At 50.0% G+C, this 25,315-nt stretch overlaps 1 protein-coding gene across 1 annotated transcript in view; it reads right to left on the bottom strand.

The window, feature by feature from the left end:
- The window catches only part of CMIP (c-Maf inducing protein), a 267,353-nt gene that overhangs the window by 44,494 nt on the left and 197,544 nt on the right, over nucleotides 1-25,315 (bottom strand). The window contains exons 4-7 of the mRNA XM_030822208.1: nucleotides 15,696-15,857; nucleotides 10,252-10,293; nucleotides 7,099-7,161; nucleotides 3,656-3,736 (exon numbers count right to left, since the gene is read on the bottom strand). Coding sequence (XP_030678068.1) covers nucleotides 3,656-3,736; nucleotides 7,099-7,161; nucleotides 10,252-10,293; nucleotides 15,696-15,857 — 348 coding nt within the window. The remainder of the gene's footprint in view (nucleotides 1-3,655; nucleotides 3,737-7,098; nucleotides 7,162-10,251; nucleotides 10,294-15,695; nucleotides 15,858-25,315) is intronic.

The following is a 25,315-nucleotide window of genomic DNA, read 5'->3' as shown; positions in this document are numbered from 1 at the left end:
CCGCAGGCTCCCAGGAGAGAGTTTCTAGAGCCGCTGGGGGGCTTCTTCATGTGGAGTCAAAGGGGTCCTTTGTGAGACACAGTGCAGGGGCAGCTTTGACTCGTCTGCCTGCTAGGACTGTCCCGCTATATAAAGAGGGAAGCAGAGCCCCCGGAGCAAGTTCAGAAAAATGCACGCACTGGCATGAAACACACACACACACACACACACACACACACACACACATACACACTCACTCACTCTCTCTCTCTCTCTCTCCCTCCCCCCTGGGTTAGAAAATGAGACCTCTGCCTCACAAGTATTTAATCTGGCTTTGGGCTGCCACGTCTGTCTCTGGGCCTCACTGTCCCCACCATGGAATGAGGGTCCACAGAAGTGATCTCTAGCCCCCTTCCACCACGAGGGTTTTATGATTTTATAAACTGCTTCAACAGAGACTTAAGGTAACTGTCATCTTAGCTATTAGATTTTTGAATAATCAAGGTCATTTCCATGGAAATAAACATTTACAGAGGGATCCAGCAGCCTCGGAAATATATGCTCCCTTTGGAAAACTGAAGGTCAGATTACTTGGTGGTCCACTGGGGACCACAGCCATGTCTTCTCACCTCCTTTGCCACAAGAACACTCCGAGTGGCATGGGGGCACAGAGATACATGGTCATTCTTCAGAACGCAGTTTGGCGAATTATTTGGACTGAATCTCCAGACGAACATACTAAAGAACCGCTTCCTTTTGTTTCTAGTTTTTATTTCAGTCTAGCAAAGAACATTCTTGCAGACTCTCAAAGCTTCAGTTTGCTCATCCATGAAAGGGGACACATAACATATTTGCAAGAGATGCACTCAGAATGGGGGAGCCCCCAAATCCCAGAACAGCACTGTGGCTACGTTCCCCCCATTTCCTAAATGTCTGAGTGCCTCCTTAAGGAGAAACACTGCATTTGGGGTGAAGAGAAGTCACTGTTCATGCCACCCCAACAGGCTCATGGCTTAGGCAGGCTAGGTACGCTCCTTAGCCAGAGACTTGACCCCCCACACCAGCTGAGAGCCTCAGCTCCACAACGGTGCAGCTGACCGGTGGCCACTCATTAAGCACCAGGGAGCATTCAGTGAGTGAATGTCAAAGCTCTCTCTCGCCCACCACCTGTGCTGTTAGGATTCCATGAGGTCAGGTCTGCCTGTGCCTGGCATGGCCATAATCAGTTTAACACAGTCTGTTCTTCTACACTAGAGGCGGATCCTCCTCGGTCCTCCCAGCAGTTCTCCTCGACGCCGCCGCTCATGGTGTGTAATTAGGAGGCGCCAAGAGCAAGGTGGGATCTGGGTGCGTTAAAGCATCCCCAGACACCTGGGATCACTTAGGGGGTACTCGTTACAAGTTAGGCGAGGACTCGTGGCTGAGGGTCCCTACTCTTTGCCAGACCGCCACAGATACTATAAATTCTGGGTCTACCCAGAGCTGTTCTGATTTTTATAGAGAAAATTATTACATGGTCAACACTCCAGGCCCATAAAACTAACCAAATACAACAGAGGCGTTGTATGGTGAAGCCCCGAGAGCCTGTCTGAATTATGAATTTTTTCCCTCTGAAGTCAGATGTCCCCAAAGAACCCTTATGAAATGGTTTATTGACTAACATGGAATATGCAAAAATGTTTATGTGCCTGAAGAGGCATTCCTCTGCCAAGTATGTCCTGGGGGTGTGGCTCTGCCACTGACGAGTTAAGGTCCTTTGCGAGAAAACCTGAAGAACCTTTGCTCTGAACTCCAACATGGCACCGCCCGCTCCATACACTACACCCGCAGTGATTTTAAAGTTAACAAATAGGGCCCCTTTCCCCCCAGCTGGCCAAAGCCAGAAAGAGCTCCTCCTTGAAACTACGAGCACCCAAATTAAGGCAGAAACCCCGCCCCATCCCCCAGTGGGGAGTCTCCTTGTCCTGGAGAAAGAAGTGCACAGGGTGTCCCTCTCCCCTGTGTTCTGAAAACAAGAAATGAATTTACCCCAAATCTAGGAGGGGCTCAGAAATCAGCAACAATTCATTTACGGTTTGCAATCGCTTAGGGTAGAGAATGGTACATAGTGTTCATTATGGTACCAACACGATTTCAGTTGGTAGTGGTGGCCTGGAATGCAGGAGGGAAAAGAGTCTGATGCTATCTCTGGCTCTACAGAAAGAGTGCTATAATTGATTAATGATGTCTGCCATGAGTATGGAAGGGGTAGAGGAGCACATGTGTCATGCACTTCCATTCCTGACTGGGGAAGGGGCTGTAGGTGATATAGTATTCTTCAGGGGCATGGTGTGGTGAGAGGCAAGCTACATCACAAGTGAAATGATTTGTGGTTACTCTTTTTCAGTTGTTTTCACATGCTCTAGGAGACTCTCAAGTCTAAGGTGGTGGCTGCCTCAGTATAACATGTGACTGGGAACGGGCCCTGGCCTCAGGCTGCCTGCTCCTTAGCTCCCATCAGGACCACCCACAGCTGCTCACCAGACCCTGCCTATCCTGTCCTGCCTTTCTGGGTCCCAGATTCCTCCTATGCACAGGTGTCATGGGAATGGCACGAGGGTTAATAACACAATACACTCAAAGAGCATCACACTCTTGACTCCAAGAAAGTGTTCAATAAATATCTGCAAAAAGATGTTATTCTTATTCCTACCTGTGGCCCCTGTGGCCACTTAGTAGACCTAGCTAAGCCTCAGTTTCCTCGTGTCATACAGGGCAAATAATGGCATTTGCTGCTGTCCCTGGAATGATGAGGGAACACCAAGGGGCCACACAGATTACAAGCACCCCACCTGCTGTAAGTGTGCAATTAAATCCTGCCTTTGTATTAAAAAAAAAAAAATTAAAGGCCACGCTTTATTCAGATTTCCTCAGTTTTCCCTTCATGTCCCTTTTCTGTTCTGGGATCCCATGGAGAGCCCCAAATGACATTTAGTCGTTACACCCCCTTAGACTCCTCTGAGCTGTGACAGTTTCTTAGAATTTCCTTGTTTTTGATGACCTTGACCGTGGGGAGGACTGGCCAGGTACTTTGTAGACCGTCCCCTCATCGGGATTTGTCTGATGTTTTTCTCATGATTGGAATGGGGTGATGGGTTACTGGGAGGAAGACCATAGGGGTCAAGTGTCGTTTTTATACGTCCTGTCAAGGGAACATGCTGCCAAATTGGCTTGTTGTTGTTGATGTTGACCTTGATCACCTGGCTGAGGCTGCGTGTGTCTGGTTTCTCCACTGCAAGGCTACTCTTGCCCCCTTCCATACGGTGCTCTCTGGAAGGACCTCGCTGTGCGCAGCCCACACGAAAGGAGAGAGAAGTTATGCTCTGGGTCCTTGAGGGCGGGGCATCTACAGACATTATTTGGGCCTATTCTTCCTGGGAGGCTTTCCTCTTCTCCTCCAGCTGCGGTATTTTTGTAATTCTTAGGTACTGCAAAAAGATTCTTCCTGTTGCCATAATGGAGGACAAGCCGTACAAAAACCCCAAAAGTCCTTAACAAAAATCTCAACCGCAGTTCCTGGCTGTCACGCTGGGCCAACCACATTCCCCAAATCTGTGCCAACGCAAAAGGCCAGGGAGGCGCACGGGGCCTCATGTTCCGGGCGCTGGGGTCTGGGTGTTGGGGCAGGGCGACTCACCATGTTATGCTTGAGGATTCGCTGCACCACGGGGGTGAACACCTCGATGACCACCATGGACCGGGGCCGCTCTCTGCAGTGCTGGGGAGAGAGTGGGGTACAGTTACTGCGGACCTAAGAATGTTCTGACCACAGCCCGTGGCTGCTAGCAGCGCTGGGGACAGTGAGCCCAGCTGTGGGTGCCTGGGTTCCCTTGATGAACACTGTTGCACTGCTTTCTAAAAATGAGTTTATTTTGGAGGGGGGCCAGTTCTAGGTTCAGAGCAGAACGGAGAGGAAGGTAGAGAGCTTTCTCAGACACCCCCTGCCCCCGGCACGCACAGCCTCCCCAACTATCACTGCACATGCTCCTATTAAGGATGGGGTGGGGGCATTCCAGGCCCTGAAACGTACCCGGGGCACTCAGGCCAGCGGGCATGTGGGGCACTGGAAAAGGAATCCTGGTGGAGAGACAGGGCCCAAGAGGACAACTCAATCCTGTTTTCCTTTCCTGTCCCCTGATGCACACACAGAGGACTCCCTGGGCAGGGGATAAAGTGCACCACGGTCCCCTTTCCTCCCAGGTGCCTGTGTTTCTACCCCACAAGCTGGTCTCATTGGTGGACACAGCCCACGCCTCCCCAAAGGACCGTGCAGTGTAACAAATGTAGCATGTACACCCTGTGGGGTATTTGTTACAATGGAGAACCCGACACTGACACATCATTGTTACCCAGATTCCACAGCTGACTTTAGGGTTCACTCTTGGTGCTGTGCGTTCTGGGTGTTTAGACAAATGTCTAATGTCCTGGAGCCACCAATGTAGTATCAGAGGAAGTCGTTTCACTCCCTAAAAATCCTCTGTGCTCAACCAATTCATCCCTCCCTCTCCCCAGCCCCTGGCAACCACCGATCCTTTTATTGTCTCCCTAGTTTTGCTTTTTCCAGAATGTCCTGTAGTTGGAATCAGGCAGTGCGAAGCCTTTTCAGATGGGCTCCTCTCACTTACTAATATGCATTTAAAGTTCCCCCTTTCTCTTCGTGGCCTGCTAGCTCATTTCTTTTTAGTGCTGAATAACACTCCATTGTTCCACACTTTATTTATCCATTCACCCACTGGAAGGCATTTTGGGTGCTTCCAGATTCTGGCAGTCATGAATACAGCTGCTGCAACATCTACATGTAGATGTTTGTGTGGACAGGTGTGTTGAACTGATTTGGAGAAATACCTAGGAGTGCCATAGCCTTAAAATTTTTTTCTTTTTTTTTTTGGAGTTAAAAAAGTAGATGAGATGAGAGCTTTTGTTTGCTTTTTGTTTGGTTTTGACCTTAAAGCTTGAGACTGTTTCAGACGGTACACATAGGTGTTGTGACATGGTCCTTATTTAATACATAATGAGACTTTTGTAAAGCTAAGATTCTGCATGTTTGGTCTGAAAGACCTTGGAAACTGGGTATGATAGTACGAGGGCTTTGGCATTTGAACACCAGGGTGTTGAAAATTCTGTGACTCTTCAATTGGTGGCTTTAGCACTCGGGTGGCAGTCTGCAGGCCCAATTCATCACCAGCGTGGTGTTTTGTTTTTCAGATTGGAAAGGAAGCCCTTCACAGGCTGTGCGGACAAGGTCCAGCCCCTCCCTCGTGTCCTGCACACATTTATCACCCACTCGGCCCCCAGATGAAGATGCTGGACCTGGGATAAGAGAAATCAGGGCTCCCGTGAGAAAGCATGATGAATAAACTTTCCTCAGATCTTGGAATTTGGCAGGAGTTTGGCAGAGCGGACGCAGCGCGGGAGGCTTTGGCCCCCTCAAGCTCTCCTCTCTGGTCTCCAACTCCCAGAGGGAAAACAGCCAAAGAAGCATCCCACATGGCCGGGACCCCCCTCCCTCCAAAAGGCAGACGGTCCGCTTTGAAACACCCACACAGGATTATAGCAAAGAATGCCAAAAAGGATAGCTTTTTCTATCTCATCCCTTTCCAAACCTGTGCTACCAGGAATGCTGAGGTAAGAAACACAGTGAGGCAAGTGAAGCCTCGGGTAGGAAACACAGTGAGGCAAGTGTATCTTGTTCTACAACAAATATCCAGTGTTCTAGAACCAGAGTTTGAGAATCATGAGATCCGGGAGAAATCCGAAGCTTGAGAGGCAAGCATGGGTCAGGTTTGGGTTAAACTGGACAGGAGATGGAGGAGGTGACCTGCTGTGACAGGCAGAGGAGCAGCTGGCCGTTCTCTCAGGATACTGGGTTATTTAACTCCACTCTGCCGGGACTTGATACCCATGAGTCCCGGGGGCAGAGAAGGCCCTTGTGTGTCCCAAGGAGCCCAGGGCCTGTGTGTATCCACACCTATACACACACACACACACGCGCGCGCGCACACACACACGCTCGTGGGCGTTCACTCCCTGGGCCTGGGGCACACACTGCACATGCCCATATTAAGGATGGGGGTGGGGGTCGTTCCAGGCCCTGACAGGTACCCTGGGCACTCAGACCAGCAGGTGTGTGGGTTGCTAGAAAAGCAGGCAGACTCCAGGAGGACAACAGAATCTTGTCTCCCTTTCAAAGCCCCCATCCCCTGACACATACATAGAGGACTCCCTGGGGCTGGGGGCGGGGGGTCGGGAAGGGGCAGCAAGGGAAATCAAGCACACCACAGCCCCCTTTCCTCCCAGGGGCCTGCTGTTCCACCCCGCAGGCTGGTCCCACTGCTGGACACAGCCCACGCCTCTCCAAAGGACAGTGGGTGACCTTGGCTGGAGGCAGGTAATGGGAGCAGGGAGGGATGAGGACCAGCTGAGCGGGGCAGCAGGGGTATGACAGGGGAGCGCTGAGAACATGTCTTTCCAAGGGCATAAAATTATTACGCTAAAAAAACCACACAGCAAAGAACAAAACAGGTTTGTGTGCTGGTTCAGCCTGAGCCGTGAAGATGTGCTCTGGGAATGAGAAACGCCTGGTCCCCGATGTGCCCTGGGCATGTCCTACGTAAATCCTACTGCAAGGCTGGCACCGGGTGCCTGGCAGTGGATGCCCTGCTCCACGGCTCCTCTAAGCTAACCTGGAGCACCATGCTGCTTCCTGTGTTCAGGGAAAGCCCCACAGCCGCACCCCACCGTGGGCCAGCCACTGCGCAGAGGAACCTTGGCTAATAATAACCCAGCTCTGACGTCAGAAGCCCAGGAAATCTGCAGCAACCTGTCTCCTAAGACAGCCGGGAAGTGATTCCAAGGAAAAGCAAGATGTTCCCCTTCTGACTCTTTGTCACCTGTCTGGCAGAGAGGTGGGTGTAACCCTAAGAATGGGTGCCTGGCGTGCCCTTCGCCTGTGTCTGGGACCGTGACCCAAGACAGTGGGGCCCAGCTTTTTGGCATTTCTGTGCAAACCCAATCCCTGGTGTGCGCACGTAGAGGGAGGTTACTTCCTGCAGCCACAGCCCCAGCTCAGCAATCCCGTACCTTGCAAAAGAATTCACAGAGATCTGGTGGTGGGTGGTTGTTTTCCAGCAAAGGAGCGATTGCCTGAAACACAACAAACAAGTATCAGGAACCGTGGGGTGGACAGCCACGAAAAGACTTCGAACAATCTCCAGGCCATATTGTGAAGTGAAAAAAATAAATGCAGAGCGACACATCCTGCATCACATCATTCATATTAAAAGCAAAAAGAAAGAAAAAAAAAAAAAGAAAGAAATCCCCCCAAAATCCACAACCATATCTGTCTGTGTGGGTTTGTCACCACCTGAAAACAAGATGTTTCTGAAGAGGGTACTGGGATGGGATGAAATCCTCTTTTCCTGGTGAAAACATACTCATACTCATAAAATACTTGCAAAATTGGCCGGGCGCAGTGGCTCATGCCTGTAATCTCAGCACTTTGTAAGGCCAAGGCAGGTAATCACTTGAGGTCAGGAGTTCGAAACCAGTCTGGCCAACATGGGGAAACTCCATCTCTACCAAAAATACAAAAATTAACTGGGTGTGGTGGTGTGCGCCCCTGTAAATCCCAGCTACTCAGGAGGCTGAGGCAGGAGAATCACTTGAACTTAGGAGGCGGAGTTGCAGTGAGCCGAGTTCGTGCCACTGCATTCTCGCCTGGTGACAGAGTGAGACTCTGTCTCAAACAAAAAAAAAAAAAAAAAAAAAAAGAGAGAAAAGAAAAAAGAAATACTTGCAAAATGATATTTTAAGTAAAATTAAAAGTTCTGTCACAGCTAGTATGGCTGGGGTCTGGGTCTGAACTCGATTCTGAACTTGAACCTAGATTCAGCTTTAAGCCCATGTTCTTCACCACCATGGTGAGCACCTTCCATAGTGAGCCGGACCACAGCTTGGGTTTGGACTCCTGGTCCATGACCAACAACAGTTACTATTGCCTGGCCAATGGAATGAATAAAACCAACTCAAGCTATGGTAGAAAAATTAGCGCATAAAAAACTACCAAGCATGTCGGGAGACGACTAATTGCCAATAGGGCAAATAAGAGGATGTAATTGTTGGAATGAAAGTAGGCTCCAGAAGGAGCCAGAATAATGACAACAGCAATAGTAATAAAAGAATGCTGGAAGGGGAGGCTGTAAAATGCAGCGGTGAGGGTCACACCCTCAGATCAAATTCTTTCCTGTTCTCAGGCATTCCTGCTGAGCCGGGAAGCTCAACCCGACCCAATTAAGGGTTCAGTTCAGCCACATTAGCTGGATAAATGCAGCCTGGATTTCTCAGATCAAAATTTCTTTCCCAGGCTTGTCCTGAATGCAAGCCTTGTCCTCCATCCAGGGCTTCCAGGCACTCAGTGGGACCCACAGGTGTTGCTGGCAGGGAGAGGAAGGCAGTACCTCCTTCCAGCTCTCACGCTTGCTCCCGGTTCTGCAGCAGCCCGTCTTACCACTTTGCCTTTGCACATGTAAGTCCCCCTGCCTGGACTGCCTTCCCCAGCTCGCTCCGTTTACCTGACATTTTCCTATCTATCCTTTAAGTTTCAGCTTGGTCACCTCCTCCTGGAAGTCCTCCATCATCATTCTTCCAGTACCCTCTCTGACAGAGGTTAAGTACCTATCCTCTGCACCCCCTCTAACACCCAGAACAAACCTCAGCCCTTGGCCATGTTATTTTTGTATTATCTGTTGACCTGCCAGGTTCTCTCAGCACACATTCAGTCCTCAATGGCAGGTCTCAAGTCTTCTCCAGCTCTCTATCTGTGTCTGGCACATAGTCAGACTCACATGCTCGGCAAAGTTCGTTAAATGAATTGATGAATTAATACTACGCCAGAAAAAGGTGGTGGTGAGTGACTGGGGGTGCCCAGGTTGACTTGTCCTCCTGTTCTGGCAAGAGAAGGCGATGGAAAGTCCAGGTGAGAGCACAGAGAAAACCTCTATACTGTTAGCAAACACCCACTGAGGGCCAACGACGTGCCAGACACTGGAGCTGACAGCAAAGGCAGAAGCTGCTGCCTTGACTCTCCACAATCAAAGGCCTGGGGCTCACCTCATTTTGTGCATACAGTAACCAGCTCGGCTTGCCAGGGCCGACTGAATGGGTCCCCCAAGGCCCTGATTCGGCTAGAGGAGCCTGAGGGGCCTAGTGACTGATGCTGCTCTTGTTCTGTACCTTGCAGCCAGGAGACATCCCAGGCAGGTTAGTGCCAAGGTCCCCTCCTGGGCACAAAAGGCTCTGCCTCTTGCTTCTATTTCATCTCCCATCCGCCTGCTTGTCATCTCCTTATGCTTTATGCTCCAGCAATGTGGAAGCTTCCAGAAGACACTACGTTGCTTTAAATCTTTGCGCCCTTGAACATTTCGTTTCTTCTCTCTGGGATGCTTTTATCCTGTTTTGCCACCTGGAAAACTCCTATTGATCCTTCAAAACCCAGCTCAGATATCACTACCTCCAGGAAGCTTTCTGGCTCCTTTCCCAGGGGAGTTTATTACTCTACTTACTCTCTGCACTCAACATCTCTATTTTTTGCGGTGATCACTTTTGTCTTCCTACAACAGAGATGATGAACTCCTTGGGGACTACATTATCTCTGGATTCAAATACATAGCACGGTGCTTACCATCTAGCAGGTGCAATTTCATTTCTTTCTTCTCTCAAGTGACAGTTAGGTTTGTAGCGAAAAGTCATCCAGGAAGATATTTTACCCCAAAAATGCTTACATCATGGTAGAGTCCCAGAAAATAGCATCTCACTTTATGTATCACAGGGAATTAAATCCAAGTTCTATTTGTGGATTAATTGGGAGACATGTCCTGGGGCAAGAAAGAGAACGTTTACCTTTCAGCTAATGGGGTGATGCCTCTGAATAAATTATATGGTCTCTGCCATCTCCTGCCTTCAACTCCCTAGGCAGACGCAGGAAGGAGGAGGCGATTATGATACATTTGCTACAAACCTCAAAGACAGATAATTACACTCCCTCTCCCATCAACTAGGGCTCTGAAATATGCAAAGGCAGAGGGAGGTGCGTCCGGCTTGCTAGAAAAGACAAAACGGAGCAAGGCCAGATGCTGGTGGATTACGCAGGCGCCAGAATTACCCCAAACCAGGAAAAGGGTTGTAGGCTCCAGGAGGCGGAGGTGGGTGGAGGGAGCGTGTTCGAGAGGAACTTACCACAATGATGTTTTCATGCTCCTGGGTGGTCAAGTTTGTGTTCTAAAGGATCGAACGGAGACAGCAGGAGGAAAACAAAACAAAAGAAAATTAAGAAAACGAGCATTTGGATTTCAAGATCCACAGTTTCGAAACATCTTCAGCGTCACAGACCAACTGTCACTGTCATGTTTTCTTAATTAAACAGATCAGAACACCCTCAGAGGCAAGGTCGGGACGGGGGAGGAAGTATGGTTTTGGGGCAGGGAGAACTGAGTTCTTGTCCCTGTTTCAGGGCTTGAGTTATGTGACCTTGAGTGAGTCGAGTCCGGGGGAGACTCAGTTTCTGCTTCATTCAACGGGGCTTCCAGTAACCTCAATAGGCTGTTGGGAGAGGATCTGGCCCTTCTCAAAGTGAAACTGCTTAGAAGCCAGAAGGCAGGTTCATAGTAAGTATGTAAAGAAACACACCTTTCAAGAGTCCTAATCTGTGCCGGGCAGCCTTTTAGGAATAACATGTATATGATTTCAGTGCTTCTCAAACTAAGTTCCCAAGGAACACGCAGTTCCGTGAGTGGGCCTGAGATGTTTTAGCTGAATTCAAATACTAGCAACTGACTTGCAAAAACATAATTAGGTTGAATGGATTCCATTTGCTGAAATTTTAGGGGTCCTGTTTCCTTCCCAATCTGGACTTTTCTGAAATAATTGGTAACTGTTACCGGTTGAACATCACTTACTGAAATGCTTGGGAACATGTGTTTTGGATTTCCATTTTTTTTTAAAATTTTGGAATATCTGCATTATACTTAACCAGTTGAGCATCCTAGTCTGAGAATCCAAAACCTGAAACTCTCCAATGAACGTTTCCTTTGAGTGTCATATTGGTGCTCAGAAAGTTTTGGACTTTTGGCCAGGCATGGTGGCTCACGACTGTAATCCCAGCACTTTGGGAGGCTGATGAGGGTGGATTGCTTGAGGCCAGGGGTTCAAGATCAGCCTGGCCACATGGCGAAACCCCATCTCTACTAAAAAATACAAAAATTATCTAGGCGTGGTACTCGCTACTCGGGAGGCTGAGGCAGGAGAAACATTTGAACCCAAAGGGCGGAGGCTGCAGTGAGCCGAGATTGTGTCACCACACTCCAGCCTCGGCAACAGAGCGAGACTGTCTCTAAAACAGTAAGTTTTGGACTTTGGAGCATTTCAGGTTTCAGGACTAGAGATGCTCGACCTGTGCCACCATTTGTGAGTACTTGAACAAGCAAAGAGACAGATGTGCCATAAACAAGGAATCACAGGAAAACTCAAAGTGCCCGCCCTTCTTTCTTGCTAGTTTCGTGGTGTGTTCTGCTTTGCTTGTCTGTTTTGGTGGACACACAGTGGTGCCAATTCGTATTTCCTAAAAGAGCCACACTGGTTGCTTGTAAAGAGACCCCTCATTTGAACAGTGTTGGCAAGATCGACTATTCTGGTTCTAGACAGAGCCCCATGGCTCCCACCACCTGGACAGGCTTAAGGCATATGGGGGGTATCTAATGTGTTTACAGCAGCCAAGGCAAAAGAAAAGCTTGTGAGCTATGAATTTGCTTTTGCCCAATAAGCTGGCTCCCGAGGGCTGCGGGAGGCCATGAAGCCAGGTCAGCATCTGAACAACATGAGTCTCTACCGGTCCCCATGAGACGTGCTGACCTAGGTGAGGTCGGACCCAAGATACCTAGAATCCAGGCATGTGAAAGGATGTTTTTTGGATCTGAACACGCTTTTTTTCTTTAGTGGATACGAGTGGAGTTTGAGTAGCCTGTTTATGGTAGATTGTTAACTATCAGTCATTTTTCAGCCTTGGGGAGAAGCCTGGCCTTGGTCTCTCCTTATGACTGCTGATGAGCTCTCTATGCCTCAGGCACTGTGTAAGAGCTTTGTTTTGTTCATGCCACCAATTTCTTTTGATTATGACAGGTTCTCTATTATCCCATTGACTGATCAGCTGCCTAAGACTGACAGGATGCAGTCACTAGCAGGTGCAGGGTAATAGGGGGTGCAGTGAGGATATGAACCCGTCTGTCCTGATTCCAAAGTCTGTATTTCCTGCCACTGAGCTATAGTGCTCCACCACCCATCCAAGAAGCAGTTCCTTATTTTGGGCTGCCAAGGGCAGCTCGACACATCCATTCCTCGCCCCCACCCACGCACCTTTCCAGGAAGGCTTTGGTGACCACGGACACCATTTCCTTTGTTCCAGTCACAGGGCAGCCCATGCATTCTACAGGGAGCCCTCTCTCCACCAGGGCCATTTTCCACCCTAGGTAGAGCATGTCCACTAATAGCCACTGCATTAGAGGGAACACTTGACTCTCAAGCTAAGCGGCCACTTTACATGCAACTCCACAAAGGCCTGGGAGGGTAGGGACAGCCAGCTTTGCTTTGCTGGTGGACGGACAGTTCTTTCTCGGAACTGTTTTGCGTCCTTAACAGCTCCTTCCACGATGCCCCTCTGCCTGCTCCCTCCAGATCCTTCCACTTTCTGGTCGGTCTGATGATGCCTGGAAGCTCTCCAGAGGACTTGCAAACAACTTGAGTAAACAGAACAGAGAAAGAACCCAGCCCCAAAACAGGGCACGGAGGTCGAAGGCAGGTGTTTGTTTTTCCAGCTACTAGCTCCAGACGCCTGGCTGAGGGTGCTTACGGGGTTCAGACCACAGACATCCCTTATGACAATGACAATGTGGCCATGTATCAAAGGCCCTTGCAAGTTAGGCACAGGGCCAAGCACTTTATGCATATGAGAGCATCGCATCCTCAATTCTATGAAATAGGTACTCGTCTCAGACCCAATTTACAGAAAACAACTGGGCACAGAGAGGCCTAGCAACTTGTCCAAGGCCACCCAGCTACTGAGGGCAGGACAAGGTCCTTCCGAGCCTACAACATGCACTCTTAATCTACATAGTTACGTACTTGCCAGAAAGTCTCTACCAACCCAGGTTTATGTCCCATCTATGTGCAGGGGCATAAGCTTCACCATTGGGCAGACCCGGGTGAGGGTCCTGGCCCAACACTTATCTGACTGGCTCTGCGTAAGCTACTTAACCTCTCAGCACCCCTGGTTACTCCTCTATACATTTTAATACTTACCTTGCAGGGTCCTTGGGAAAAACTGGGGAGGTCTAAGGGCCATCAAACTGACCACTGCAGGGTATGCATGAGTGGATGCTGGGTCAGGCAGCCTGGGCTGGAGTCCCAGCTCTGTCCCTAAATGTCAGCTCTCTTCAGTAAAGTAGGGTGAGTAATGCTGACTTCTTGCCTGACATAGTAGCTTCAAAGCACATGGAAACTTCTTCCATTTTCCTACTTGAAATATCTTTATTCCTCCATCCTAGCACTTAGGGGTCAGCTGCCTTTGAGGCTTTTACTTTGAAGCCCAAGAAGCACCCTCAGCCAGATGTCTGGACCTAGGTGTGGTGGCTCATGCCTATAATCCCAGCACTTTGGGAGGCCAAGGTGGGAGGATCACTTGAGCTCAGGAGTTTGAGACCAACCTGGGCAACACAGTGAGACCCCATTGGGAATAATAATAATTAAAAAAAAAAAAAAAAAGGCCAAGGAGGGATGTGAAGGCCAACAGTCATGCGGTCACCTGAAGCACATCTGAGAGGGGAAAAAAATCTTGCCCGAGGCTGGCAATGGGGCACGTCTGCTGCCCTCAGCACTGCCCTGATTTAATAAGGGTGTGGTGGTGGTTGAGCCTGGTGGCGCTGAAGTGGTGGCCAAGTTGGTCTCAAAAGTGCTTGGCAACTCTAAGGTGGAGCTTCTAGCTCCATTACAAACTTGCCATGTGAGTTGGGCAGGTCACTCAGTATCACTGGGCCTCAATTTCCTCATCTGCGAAGTGAGGACAGAAAGGCCCATCTTTCAGAGAGAATGTGAGTTTTAAAAGAGGCTGTCTCACTTTGGGAGGCCAAGGCAGATGGATCACTTGAGGTCAGGAGTTCAAGACCAGCCTGGCCAACATGGTGAAACCTTGTCTCTACTAAAAATACAAAAAATTAGCTGGGCATGGTGGCGCGCGCCTGTACTCTCAGCTACTTGGGAGGCTGTGGCAGGAGAACTGCTTGAACCCAGGAGGCGGAGGTTGCAGTGAGCTGTCACACCACTGCACTCCAGATTGGGTGGCACCTGGCACCTGCCTGGCTTACTACAGGTGAGCAGGGACCCCTTCTCCAGATGAGAAGTCTGCACCTGGGGCTGGACATCCAGCACCTGGCCTCAGAATTCCAGCCACTCTGTGATTCATTTCCCAGGCTGGGTTTTTACTTCTCTTGGAACGATGCTAGTCTCCCAACTGAGGACAACACCTCTGACCTCTGTCCCTCTACCTGAGAATGTCACTGCCACCTACTTTCTACCTCCCACCTCGCCTCCTCCTAGAACAAGGGGTCTTCTCTACTCCACAGACATGTTGGAGGGCTGGTGCCAGGCTCCTGTCCCGCGGGCAGCGGCCAGCCTGGGCCTGCAGAGAGAGGGGAGGGCTCCAGGCAGCTGGGCACTTGCATGGGAGCTTGACGGGGGCGACCCAGGAACCGGGGGTATCACTGTCAGGGGAAGGGGACAGAAGCATCACTGTGGTGGCCGTGCACAGTTTAAATCAGGAGTCATCAACTCCACTGCTCCCAGAGGGCCAGGTGAGCAAATAAACGAGAGGAGTATTAATATTTGTAAAGCGCCTAGAATAGCACCTGAAACAGAAAACAGAAAGAAGCACATTTCCGAAGCGCCTTCTGCCTAACCAACAGCGGGACAGACTCACTGATGAGTTTCATTGTTCACTGCCTGTCTCCCCTGCCGGGACACAAGCTCCAGGGGGGTAGGGGGCTTGTCTTTGCTTGAATTCCCAGATGGTGCCTGGCACAAAGCACACATTCAACATGCGAAGAGGCCAGCAAAGCAGATGGCACAGGAGGCCCAGCCGACGGGTGGCATCAGGTAGCACCAGCTGCAAACCGCAGCTGGATTTTCTGATTGTTTTTAAAGAGAACCTGGAAATTCCCACTGTACTGTGAAATCTCCTGATTTTTAAAATGGTGTTTAAATTAAACAGAGCACATCTACAGGCTTTGTGGGGTGACGAGGGCAGAAAGCTGAATCCCCCTGGACCCGTGGAGCTCAAGTGGGCCACTGCTAGGGGAAGACAGAGATGGGGCTGGGACTACTGGCTCTCACTGTATGGGGCAACACCTCCTCTTCCGTGCCTACAATCCCCAGACAGCGCAGCTGGAAGCAGCTGGGGCAAGCCTCCCTCTCCAACTCCCACACACGGCTGGGTGGGCAACTGCTCACCTCCTGTGGCAGCAGGGCGACAACACAGCCCACATGGAGCTCTGCCTGCGCGTGCCGCTTCGCGTGGAGCCGGTGATCGGTGGAGGGAAAGGCAAACAATGTAAAGGGGTCTGGGGGAGGGGTTGTACCTCTGAGAGCAGTTTCGAGACGATTTCCAGTGGGGCCTGGTTGATGGAGTCGTCCTGCAGGGGGGATGTCAGGGCCATGTCCACCAGGGTCCGGATCTCTTTCAAGACAACTTCCCAGCGGCTTGGGTTACTCAGCACTTTCTTATATTTGTAAATCTTTTTCTGGTTGAAAGAGATAAAGAGACAGCAACATGTTACTCATGTAAGGAAGGCAGAAGATGGAAGACAATCAAATAATCAGATGGGTTAGGGTGAAAAGGGCCCTGAGAAACTGCCAACTTGGCCCAGTCCCTGTTTATAAGGAAACTGACACCCCGAGAGGGGAAGGGTCTCATCCAAAGTCACAGGGTGCGTTTGCAGCCAGGCCTCCTGACACTAGACTCATTTCCCACACAGGCTCACTTCACCCCCATGATAATCCTTGGTAGATAACCTTTTTCTTTTTTCCTGTTTTTTGTTTCTGTTTTTGCTAAAAGGATGAGGAAACCGAGGTACACAAGAGGTTAGAAAATATGCTTAGGGCTCTAGAGTTGGCAGAGCTGAGACAAAAACGTGTTCTGACTCTCAAGCCAGTACCCTCATCATCATACTATATTGTCTCCACAGTTTCCAATGACTTTAAAAAGAAAATGGGGAGACTTCTCTTTTAGATCATATCTTCTGCCAAACTCATTCCCCAAGGATTCAAGTGCAGTAAGAGTGGGAATGGTCAGTCCACAAAGGGGCTTTCTCTGAGTTGAAGTCACCGTTTCCGCCTATGTCAATCCCAAGAGGTCGCTTGAAGACAGGTAGTCAGCTAGGGAACGTGACAGACGGGATTAAGGCCAGGAATTAAACTCCAGCCAGGTACGGACTAAACCTGGAATGCTCCCCCCGGAAATCCAGCACTGCCCTCCACATCCACTTGGCGAGGAAGACAAGAGTGCTCTCACCTTTGCTTGGGCGCTGTGTCGAAGCCAGAGAGCGGTTGGGGCAGGGGCTGCTGCCTCCCTGGATTTGAGGCAGAGCTAGTTCCGCCTCTCTGACATCATGGAAACGGAGGCCCTCGGAAGGCGGAGGTCTGGGCCAAGCACTCCCTCCACCCCCACCCCGGCTCCCGCCTTTGCAGCGGCCTGCCCCACTGCACCCGGCCCGCTTGAGAGACTTTCTAAGTGGATGAACTCCTTCATTAAGTGCTCTGCTCCTTAGGGAGAGCCTAATTTTAGTGTCACCGTGCCAGCAGCCAGCTGGGGTAACATGTCACAATCTCTGAGCCAAAGTCAGAAAGAGGAGGGGGTAGGGGAGGTCCCTTGCTGACCACTAAGGCTCAGACAGAAACCTACAAGCTGCCAGAGGCTCCTTGACCGCTTAGTTTCTGAGCGAGGAATTATCAAGTGGTCTTGGGACCCACTGCTATCAAAGGAGTACCTGGGGGACACATTCCATGCCAAGTGGAACGGTTACTTCTGTCAGTGAGGCACACTGGTGGGACGGGAGGTGGACCTGAGTCAGAAAGATCTGGTTCTTCCTAGAAAACTTTCACCTTCTGAGCCTTAGGGTCCTGTTCTGTAAGTCAGGCTTGAAAATACCGGCACCTCTTTCAATCTGTAACCCTGACCCGTCCTGGACCCATGTGGTCCCCTCTATGGAGCCGCATTCAAAAGTAAAGTCCAGATAAAACAGCCAAGAGTAACAAAAAGGAACGCTGAGACTCAATCTGTCTCTTGAAAAACTGAAGGAGACGAGATGTAAAACCTAGGCCAGTACGGCATCCCATCTTCCTCCTCTCCATTATTTTCCCACACCCCATGATTTTCTGGGACCTCTGATACACTCATTGCCACTGGTGTCGCTCCCATGAACTCACACCAAAGACGGTTTTCATACCCCCCCCATCACCCCAAGTCTTTCCTGTCATCTCTCCCTTCTCCTCTCTCTGCTCCTTCTTTCTCTTTCTCTCCAGTTCTTTCATCTACCCACCTGCCCACCTTTCTCTCCTCCTTCCAGCACCTGGTCTTACTGTTCTTTGCCCATTCACCCACTGCGCATCAAGAATTAGAAAGAGATCAGCTCTTCTCACAGGCCCAGCAGAGCAAGGAGGCCAAGACAGCCCAGCATTCCCCAGGCAGCGGCAGGGGAAAGACCAGGAACACTCACTTGCAAGCCATTGGAGACGCTACGAGGACATGAAGAAACACGTGGCACGTTGTCGGGGGTGAGTGTACAGTGAAGAGTAAACATGCTGTTGATGTTGATGATGGTGACAGTGACTACTGGCTGAACTTCATTAATGACAAGATGCGCCCAGTCCACTGAGGCGTCTCTGGAACCATAACCAGACTCTTTCCTAGTTACTGTCAACCGAAGCCACCCTGTCCTAGTGCTGTGAGCAGGACGCGCTGCCTGAACAGTGCGACGAAATCTGTGCAAAACACAACATGTCTGAAGCAAGAACCCTACCCGCTCCAGAGGATGAATGCTCCTTTGAGCCTTAGAGTCTGTGGTTTTAGTTTGTACCCAGAGAATTGTTTAATTTTTAAAAGACTATAAAATGATCACACAAAATCCACCCTACATCAAGCCCCAAAGCAAACCACAGCGATCCACACCCGTGTCTTCCCACAGCAGATTGCAGATTTGCATGGAGTCTGGGCTCTAAGTGGACTCTTCTGATCAGCTGCACGTTATTTACTTTTGAAAGATTAATGACTTCATTCTTTTGGTAAAGATGATGCATGCTCATTGCAAAAAATCTAAACTGTACTGAAAAGCACAAAGAAGAGGATAAGTTTTAAAAGGCCTCAAAAATCCTACAACCCAGAAATAGCCACCATTAATATTTGGTAAACATCATTCCAGCAAAGTCTCATTTAAACTTTGCAAAATACAGCCAGCCCTGAGGTGGGTGGCCGTGAGTACAGTCTCCTGTTCTCCACACACAGACGCCACTCGAGATGCAGAGGCGACCAGTCCGAGGCATAGCAGGGCCCAGTGGGCAACACTGGCACCAACGCAGTTTCAGAGACGAGCCCTCGGGGTCGGTGCACCCAGCCTCAGCTCATCCACGGCTCCTCTCCTTGGAGCGGGGAGGACAAAAGCTTTCCCAGGAGGGCCCAAGCCCTTGCTTCACAGGCATCCATGGGAGAGTCTGCAGAGACTGTATTCAGAGCCAGAAGGTCCCAGGGCTTGTACCAAGGGCTAACATTTCATGAGGACGTACCATGTGCCAGGCACAGTGCTAGCTCTTATGAGCTTTATCCTACTCAATCCTCACAGTATCCCATGAGTTGGGGGCTTGTCATAGGGAGGATCCTGAGACAAGGGACTGAGTGCAAATGGCTTACTGATCTGAGGGGGAATGGCAGGAAATACTAGTGGGGAGAGTGGGGAAGTGAGACAGGGAAGAGAAGACGGTCAATAAACGGGGCACTGTCAAGCACATGATATGGGCAATGAGGGCTCACTCCTGCTGGGGGCTCTAGGGGACAGTGCAGATCACAGTCAGAGTTGACGTCCCTAAAGAGTGAGGGAGCCGGCTATTTGTCCGTTAGCTCCCTAAACTCTTCAGGGCTTTTTTTTTTTTTTTTCTGAGACAGTCTTGCTCCGTCACTCAGGCTGGAGTATAGTGGTGAGATCTTGGCTCACTGTAATCTCCACCTCCCAGATTCAAGTGATTCTCCTGCCTCAGCCTCCCAAGTAGCTGGGATTACAGGTGTGCACCACCATGCCCAGCTAATTTTTGTATTTTTAGTGGAGATGCGGTTCACCATGTTGGCCAGGCTGGTCTTGAACTCCTGATCTCACGTGATCCACCCACCTCGGCCTCCCAAAGTGCTGGGATTACAGGTGAGAGCCACTGCGCCCGGCCAACTCTTCAGGGCTTCTAACTGCCATGTGCCCAGGCCAAAGCGATGCTACAGACAGAAAAAAGCACGCGCTCATGCAGGGTCACAGGTGTTCATGGTGCGCAGCCGTCAGCCCTCACGTGATGCTGAGGGGGTGGCCAGCTGCAGCTTCTGCCAGAGGATTGTTGTTCTCTGTGCACAGAAGCCTATCATGGCCCCGAGAGGTCAAGAGACTTGCCCAGAGTCAAGCAAGCTAGAAAGGGACAATCCAGGAGTGAAAACTGGCTCTGGCAACTGCAAAGCTCTTTCCATCACATCAGTGAGGGCCAGCAGGGTCGGGTGAAGAGGGTATCAGATTTGCCAAGAGACCCTGAAGAAGTGTCAAGAATGCTTGGTGACATAGGGACAAGATCCAGAAACAAGCCCACGAGGCTCTGAGAGTGGAGGCCAGGTAACCAGAAGGTGGTGGAAGCAGCAGGGGGAGGGTGGGCTACGGCCTTTTGGGTGTGGGCTGCAGGCAGACCCCTGTTCCTAGAAGAGCCTCTGAGCCCCAGGTCAGGGTGGCCACAGGGATGAGGGAGACCTGTCCAGGATCAACAGGGCCCTGTCCCTCCTCCCTAGGTGACAAATTAGCATGCCTCATCCCAGGAACTCTGATGAGCTCATCAGGTCATGAATCATGGTGCAGCTGGGACAGGGACGCCTCCGGAATCCCTGCTCCAGGCTCCCTGGAGGCTGGCCCTGAGCTTTGCAATATGGTCTTCCTGCTGAGCACTTTGCCAGGTGGGGTGGGTGGCCTGGTGGTTTGTCTAGCATGGACCCCACAGGCCACTGGATTCCTCTGAAGTGGGGAGTACACAGGAGCCTTGGAACTGTTCTGTGGCTGGGCACATGACCTGGTGTTTTCACAGAAAGGGGCTGACTTAGAGCAGGGTTGGTGAACTATAGCACGCGGTGAAACCCAGCCCCCTGCCTGTTTTTGTTCGATGAAACCAAGAATGGCCTCACAAACTGTAGGTGTTGTGATGGAAAATAAACACAGAATATGCAACAGAAATCGAATGTGGCCCACAAAGCCCCAAATATTTGCTATCTGGGCCTTTATAGAAAAAAGGTTGCCAAGCACTGGCTTTAAAAGTCAAATTCCAGCCTAGGAGTAAGCATGCAAAAAAGATGCTCAACGTCATCAGCCCTCAGGAAAACGCAAGCTAAAACCATAAAGAGATACGACTTCACCCTACGAGGATGGCTGTAATAGAAAATGACAGACAATGACAAGTGTTGGCAAAGGTGTAGAGAAACTGGGAGTCTTGTGTGTTGCTGGTGGGAAGGTAAACTGGTACAGCCACCTTGGAAAATTGTCTGGAAGTTTCTTAAAACATTATACATAAATTTATCATATGACCCAGCAGTTCTGTTCCTAGAAATCTACCCAAGAGAAAGAGAAACAAACTCCAAAGACATGCCCAAGAATGTCCTTAGCAGCATTCTTCACAAAAACAACTTAAATTCATCAACTGATGAATGGATAAACAAGATGTGGTAGAGCCATTCAACCAAACAGTATTCGGCAATAAAAAGAATTGAATTACCCACATGCTACAAGACGGATGCACCTCATAACCACTACACTAAGGGAAACAAGCCAGATACGAAAGACATAGTGTATGACTTCTCTTATGTGAAATGTCTAGAAAGGCAATTTCACAGAGACAGAAAGTGGAACATTCATTGCCTGGGGCACGGAATGAGAATGAGACTGCAAACAAACATGAGGGCATCTTTCAAGATGGTGGAAACGTTCTAAAACTGAATTGTGGTGACGGCTGTACAACTTTATAAATTTACTAAGATCACTGAACTGTATACTCACAGTGGGTGAATTTTATGGTATGTGGATTCCATTTCAATAGCGCTGTTTTTAAAAAATGCTATCCTAGGGAGGTAGTCATCAAAGGTAGTATGGCTCAGTGGCGAAGCGTATAGGCTTCGAGAGCAGACTCCAGATCAAATCTAAGCTCTACTTCATCCATCTACCCATCCATCATCTACCCACCCACCTACCGTTCACCCACACATCCATCCATCTGCCCAGCCACCCATCCCTCCATCTATCCATCTATCCATCCATCCATCCATCCATCCATCCATCCATCCATCCACCCATCCATTAATCCATCCACTCATTCATTCATCCATCTACTTATCCATCCAACCATTCACCTACCCACCCAACTATCCACCCACTCACCTATCCACCCGCCCACCCATCCATCCCTCAGCCACCTCACCATCCATCCTTCACCCACCTCACCATCCATTCATCACCCATCTACCATCCATACTTCCATCACTCACTCATCCATCTATTCACCCTTCCATCCAATCATCCCATGAAGATCTACTATGACGTGCCAAGCACTATGTTAAGTACTGAGGATAACCATGGTGAACAAAGCAGACAAGCCCCGGTGCTCATGGAACTTAACAGTCTATTACTTGCATCAGTTTCCTTGTCTGCAAATCAGGATAAGAATAACTACTGTCAGAGGCTTGCTGTGACTATTCCATGAGATAACACACAAAACACTTAGCTCAGATCCTGGCTAAACAGCAGCTCTGATTATTTTCACCTACCAAGTTCTGTAAAGGAGTAGTCCAGGGAGGCAGAACTCAGGAGGGCTCCCCACATCTGAGCCCAAGCCCCACCAGCCAGCAGCAAGCAGAGATAGCAGGCAGAGCCTCCTGCTTCCCATCTGGCAGAGTCAGCCACTCCAGCGCTGTCCTCACCCTCTCTGCTTGTCAAGGAAGGGACGTTACCTGGGCAACACTTGCCATCACTCTGGCAACTGTTCTCCCGGCAGAGGCAAGCACATACGCCGGAGTTCTCAGGCCAGGGAAAGCAGAGCCTGTTGCTCCTCCATGGGAGACAAGTCGTCAGCAGGAATGTGCCCCTCGCCAGGAGAGGAGTGACTCAGAATGCACTGGAAGCACGTCGCGCGCCAGGCAGAGGCTGCTGCTCTGCTGGTTGCCGCAGCCTCTGGGGCTCGCGCGCGTACGCACACAAGCGCGCATGCTCCCCACCACCTGTCGTGAAGAGAGGACGCTGCATGGGCGCGCCCATGGAACTGCAGAAAGGAGGAGGATCCCACAGGGAAACATGAGCCAGGGAGGACCCAGCCCGGCTTTGAAAACTTTTTCCAGTGCAGGTCCTAGAGCAGAGCTGCCTGCTCCAGAAGCTACCAGCCCCAGGTGGCTACTCACAGGGAACTTCATTAAAATGAAATACAACTACAAATCCAGCACCTTGATCACATCGTAACATTACAGTTACTCAGTAGCCAGCTGTGTCTAGTGGTGACTATAGTGGCGCAGATAGAGAACGTTTTCATTATCGCAGAATGCTCTGTCTGGCAGTGCTATCCGAAAGTCTTGGTGTCCCTGTCACCACGCCCCCGCGGGCCCAGGAGCATGCATGTTTGCCTCTACCCATCAATGCTGAGGTCTAGTATGTGTGTGGCACTGCATTCAGCCTAAGGAAAGGGCCCTTGCCTACCTCCTCCCATGGGAGACCCCCCCTCCAAGCCCCCATCTCACTGGGACCCCGCCTTGTAATTTTCTTAAAAGGTCTACCAAGGTGCAATGTCCCCAATTGTGCCTTGCACACCCAGGGAGAATGACTGGCTGGTTATCTTCTCTGGCTTCCCTGATTCAAGACTCACTGTGGCTGCAGATGCTGAGTGTGTAGGAAATAATTTGCTATCTCCAGCAAGCCACGGCTTCCGGGAGGACTGCACACTTGGGAGGCAGCATTTTTGGCCTTCTTGAGTACTCCAGAATAGCTTCCCTTTAATCCTGTGAGCATCAGAGACTGTCACGTTACCTTCAGATATAATGGAGGCCTCATAACTGTCCCATGGGTGTACCCCCAAACTGCACTTTTGGCCGCCAAGTCTTCACCATCAACCTAAAACCCGCTCATAACCTCTCAGCTCCCTGCTGGTGCACTCCCCACAGAGACACCCTGGGTCAAACACAGCCCCCTGGCCTTATTCCCCATGCCTGCTAGCCCACACAATCCATGTCACAGAATCAGCCTTGGTGCTTTGGCTAAAATTTCCCAGGGAAGGAGGCAACACTGTCCCAATTATCTGTGCACATTTCCAGTGGAACACATGGGCACCAGCACCACCATGACTAGAGGGCATCTGTGATCTAATTGTGGAGTATAAAATACCGAGAAGACACTCAACTTAACTAGAAAGTGACACCCCCAAAATCTCATTTTTAAAGAAATATTGTAAATGCATGTTTTGTTCGTTTTCGTTATAGGTCAGGGCTTTATGGTCAACGGTGCTTCTGGGATCAGACTGAACACTATTTTTTTTCTCTCTGACTGCGATTCCTTTCTTCCCCAGGCTTGGTAGGGACAACCTGAGTGCCTCTGGGAATCACACAGGGGCTTTACCAGTCACAGCCCATCACTCTGGCCCGAGAAACCAGGCTCTCTGAGGCACCAGGGGGCTCCCATCACTATACACACATACATATAGATTTACTTCATTGAGGTAAAATTCACACACCATAAAATTAACCATTAACCTTATTTATTTATTTATGTATTGAGACAGAATCTCGTTCTGTCACCCAGGCAGTGGCATGACCTCGGCTCACTGCAACCTCTGCCTCCTGGGTTCAAGTGATTCTCCTGCCTCAGCCTCCCTAGTAGCTGGGATTATAGGTGCCCACGACCACACCCGGCTAATTTTTGTATTTTTTGTAGAGATGGGGTTTCACACCATGTTGGCCAGGCTGGTCTTGAACTCCTGACCTCAGATGATCTGCCCGCCTTGGCCTCCCAAAATGCTGGGATTACAGGTGTGAGCCACTGTGCCCGGCCACCATTAACCCTTTTACAGTGAACAATTCAGTGGCATTTAGCACAGTGTTGTGTAACCACCACCACTATTTCCAAAACTTTTCCGCCACTTCCAAGGAAACCCTTTTAAGCTGTTACTTCCTATTTATTATACTCTCCCCCAGCCCTGGGCAACCATGAATCCGCTTTCTGTTCCTGGATTCCCCTACTCTGAACATTGCATATAAATGGAATCATACACTATGTGTCCTTTTGTGACCACAGTGAAGCCTGGGAATCTGCATTAAGCAGCTTCCAAGTGAGACAGATGTCCTTCAGCCCTCTAAGCAGCAAGGTTCTCACCCACACGCCTCACTTCCTCTCCTCTACGAGGTGGACGTGTTACAGACGAGAGGAAAGGTTCATACCTTGCACAGGTCACATAACTGCTGTTGTGGGTGGAACCGTGTCTGCCAAAACTGTTGTGGGTTAAAATGTGTCTTCCACTGCATATAAATCATACACAATGTGGCCTTTTGTCCACTTAGCATAATGTCCTCACGGTTCATCCGGCTGTGGCAGCTGTGCTTCACTCCTTTCCATGACTAACAGTCCACTGCATGGATACGCTGCAATTTCTTTCTTTTTTTTTTTTGCGAGACGGAGTCTCACTCTGTCACCCAGGCTGCAGTGCACTGGTGCAATCTCAACTCATTGCAAACTCCGCCTCCCAGGTTCAAGCGATTCTCCTGCCTCAGCCTCCCGAGTAGCTGGGACTACAGGCGCCCGCCACCACGCCTGGCTAATTTTTATATTTTCAGTAGAGACGGGGTTTCACCATGTTGACCAGGCTGGTCTCGAACTCCTGACCTCAGGAGAGCCACTGCACCTGGCGGATACACTGCAATTTCTTTGTTAATCCACTGATGAACTCTTGG

Source organism: Nomascus leucogenys, chromosome 2 (assembly GCF_006542625.1).
Source record: "Nomascus leucogenys isolate Asia chromosome 2, Asia_NLE_v1, whole genome shotgun sequence".
Classification (NCBI taxonomy): domain Eukaryota; kingdom Metazoa; phylum Chordata; class Mammalia; order Primates; family Hylobatidae; genus Nomascus; species Nomascus leucogenys.
The sequence above is the reverse complement of the archived record's forward strand: the minus strand, read 5'-3'. Positions and strand labels throughout refer to the sequence as shown.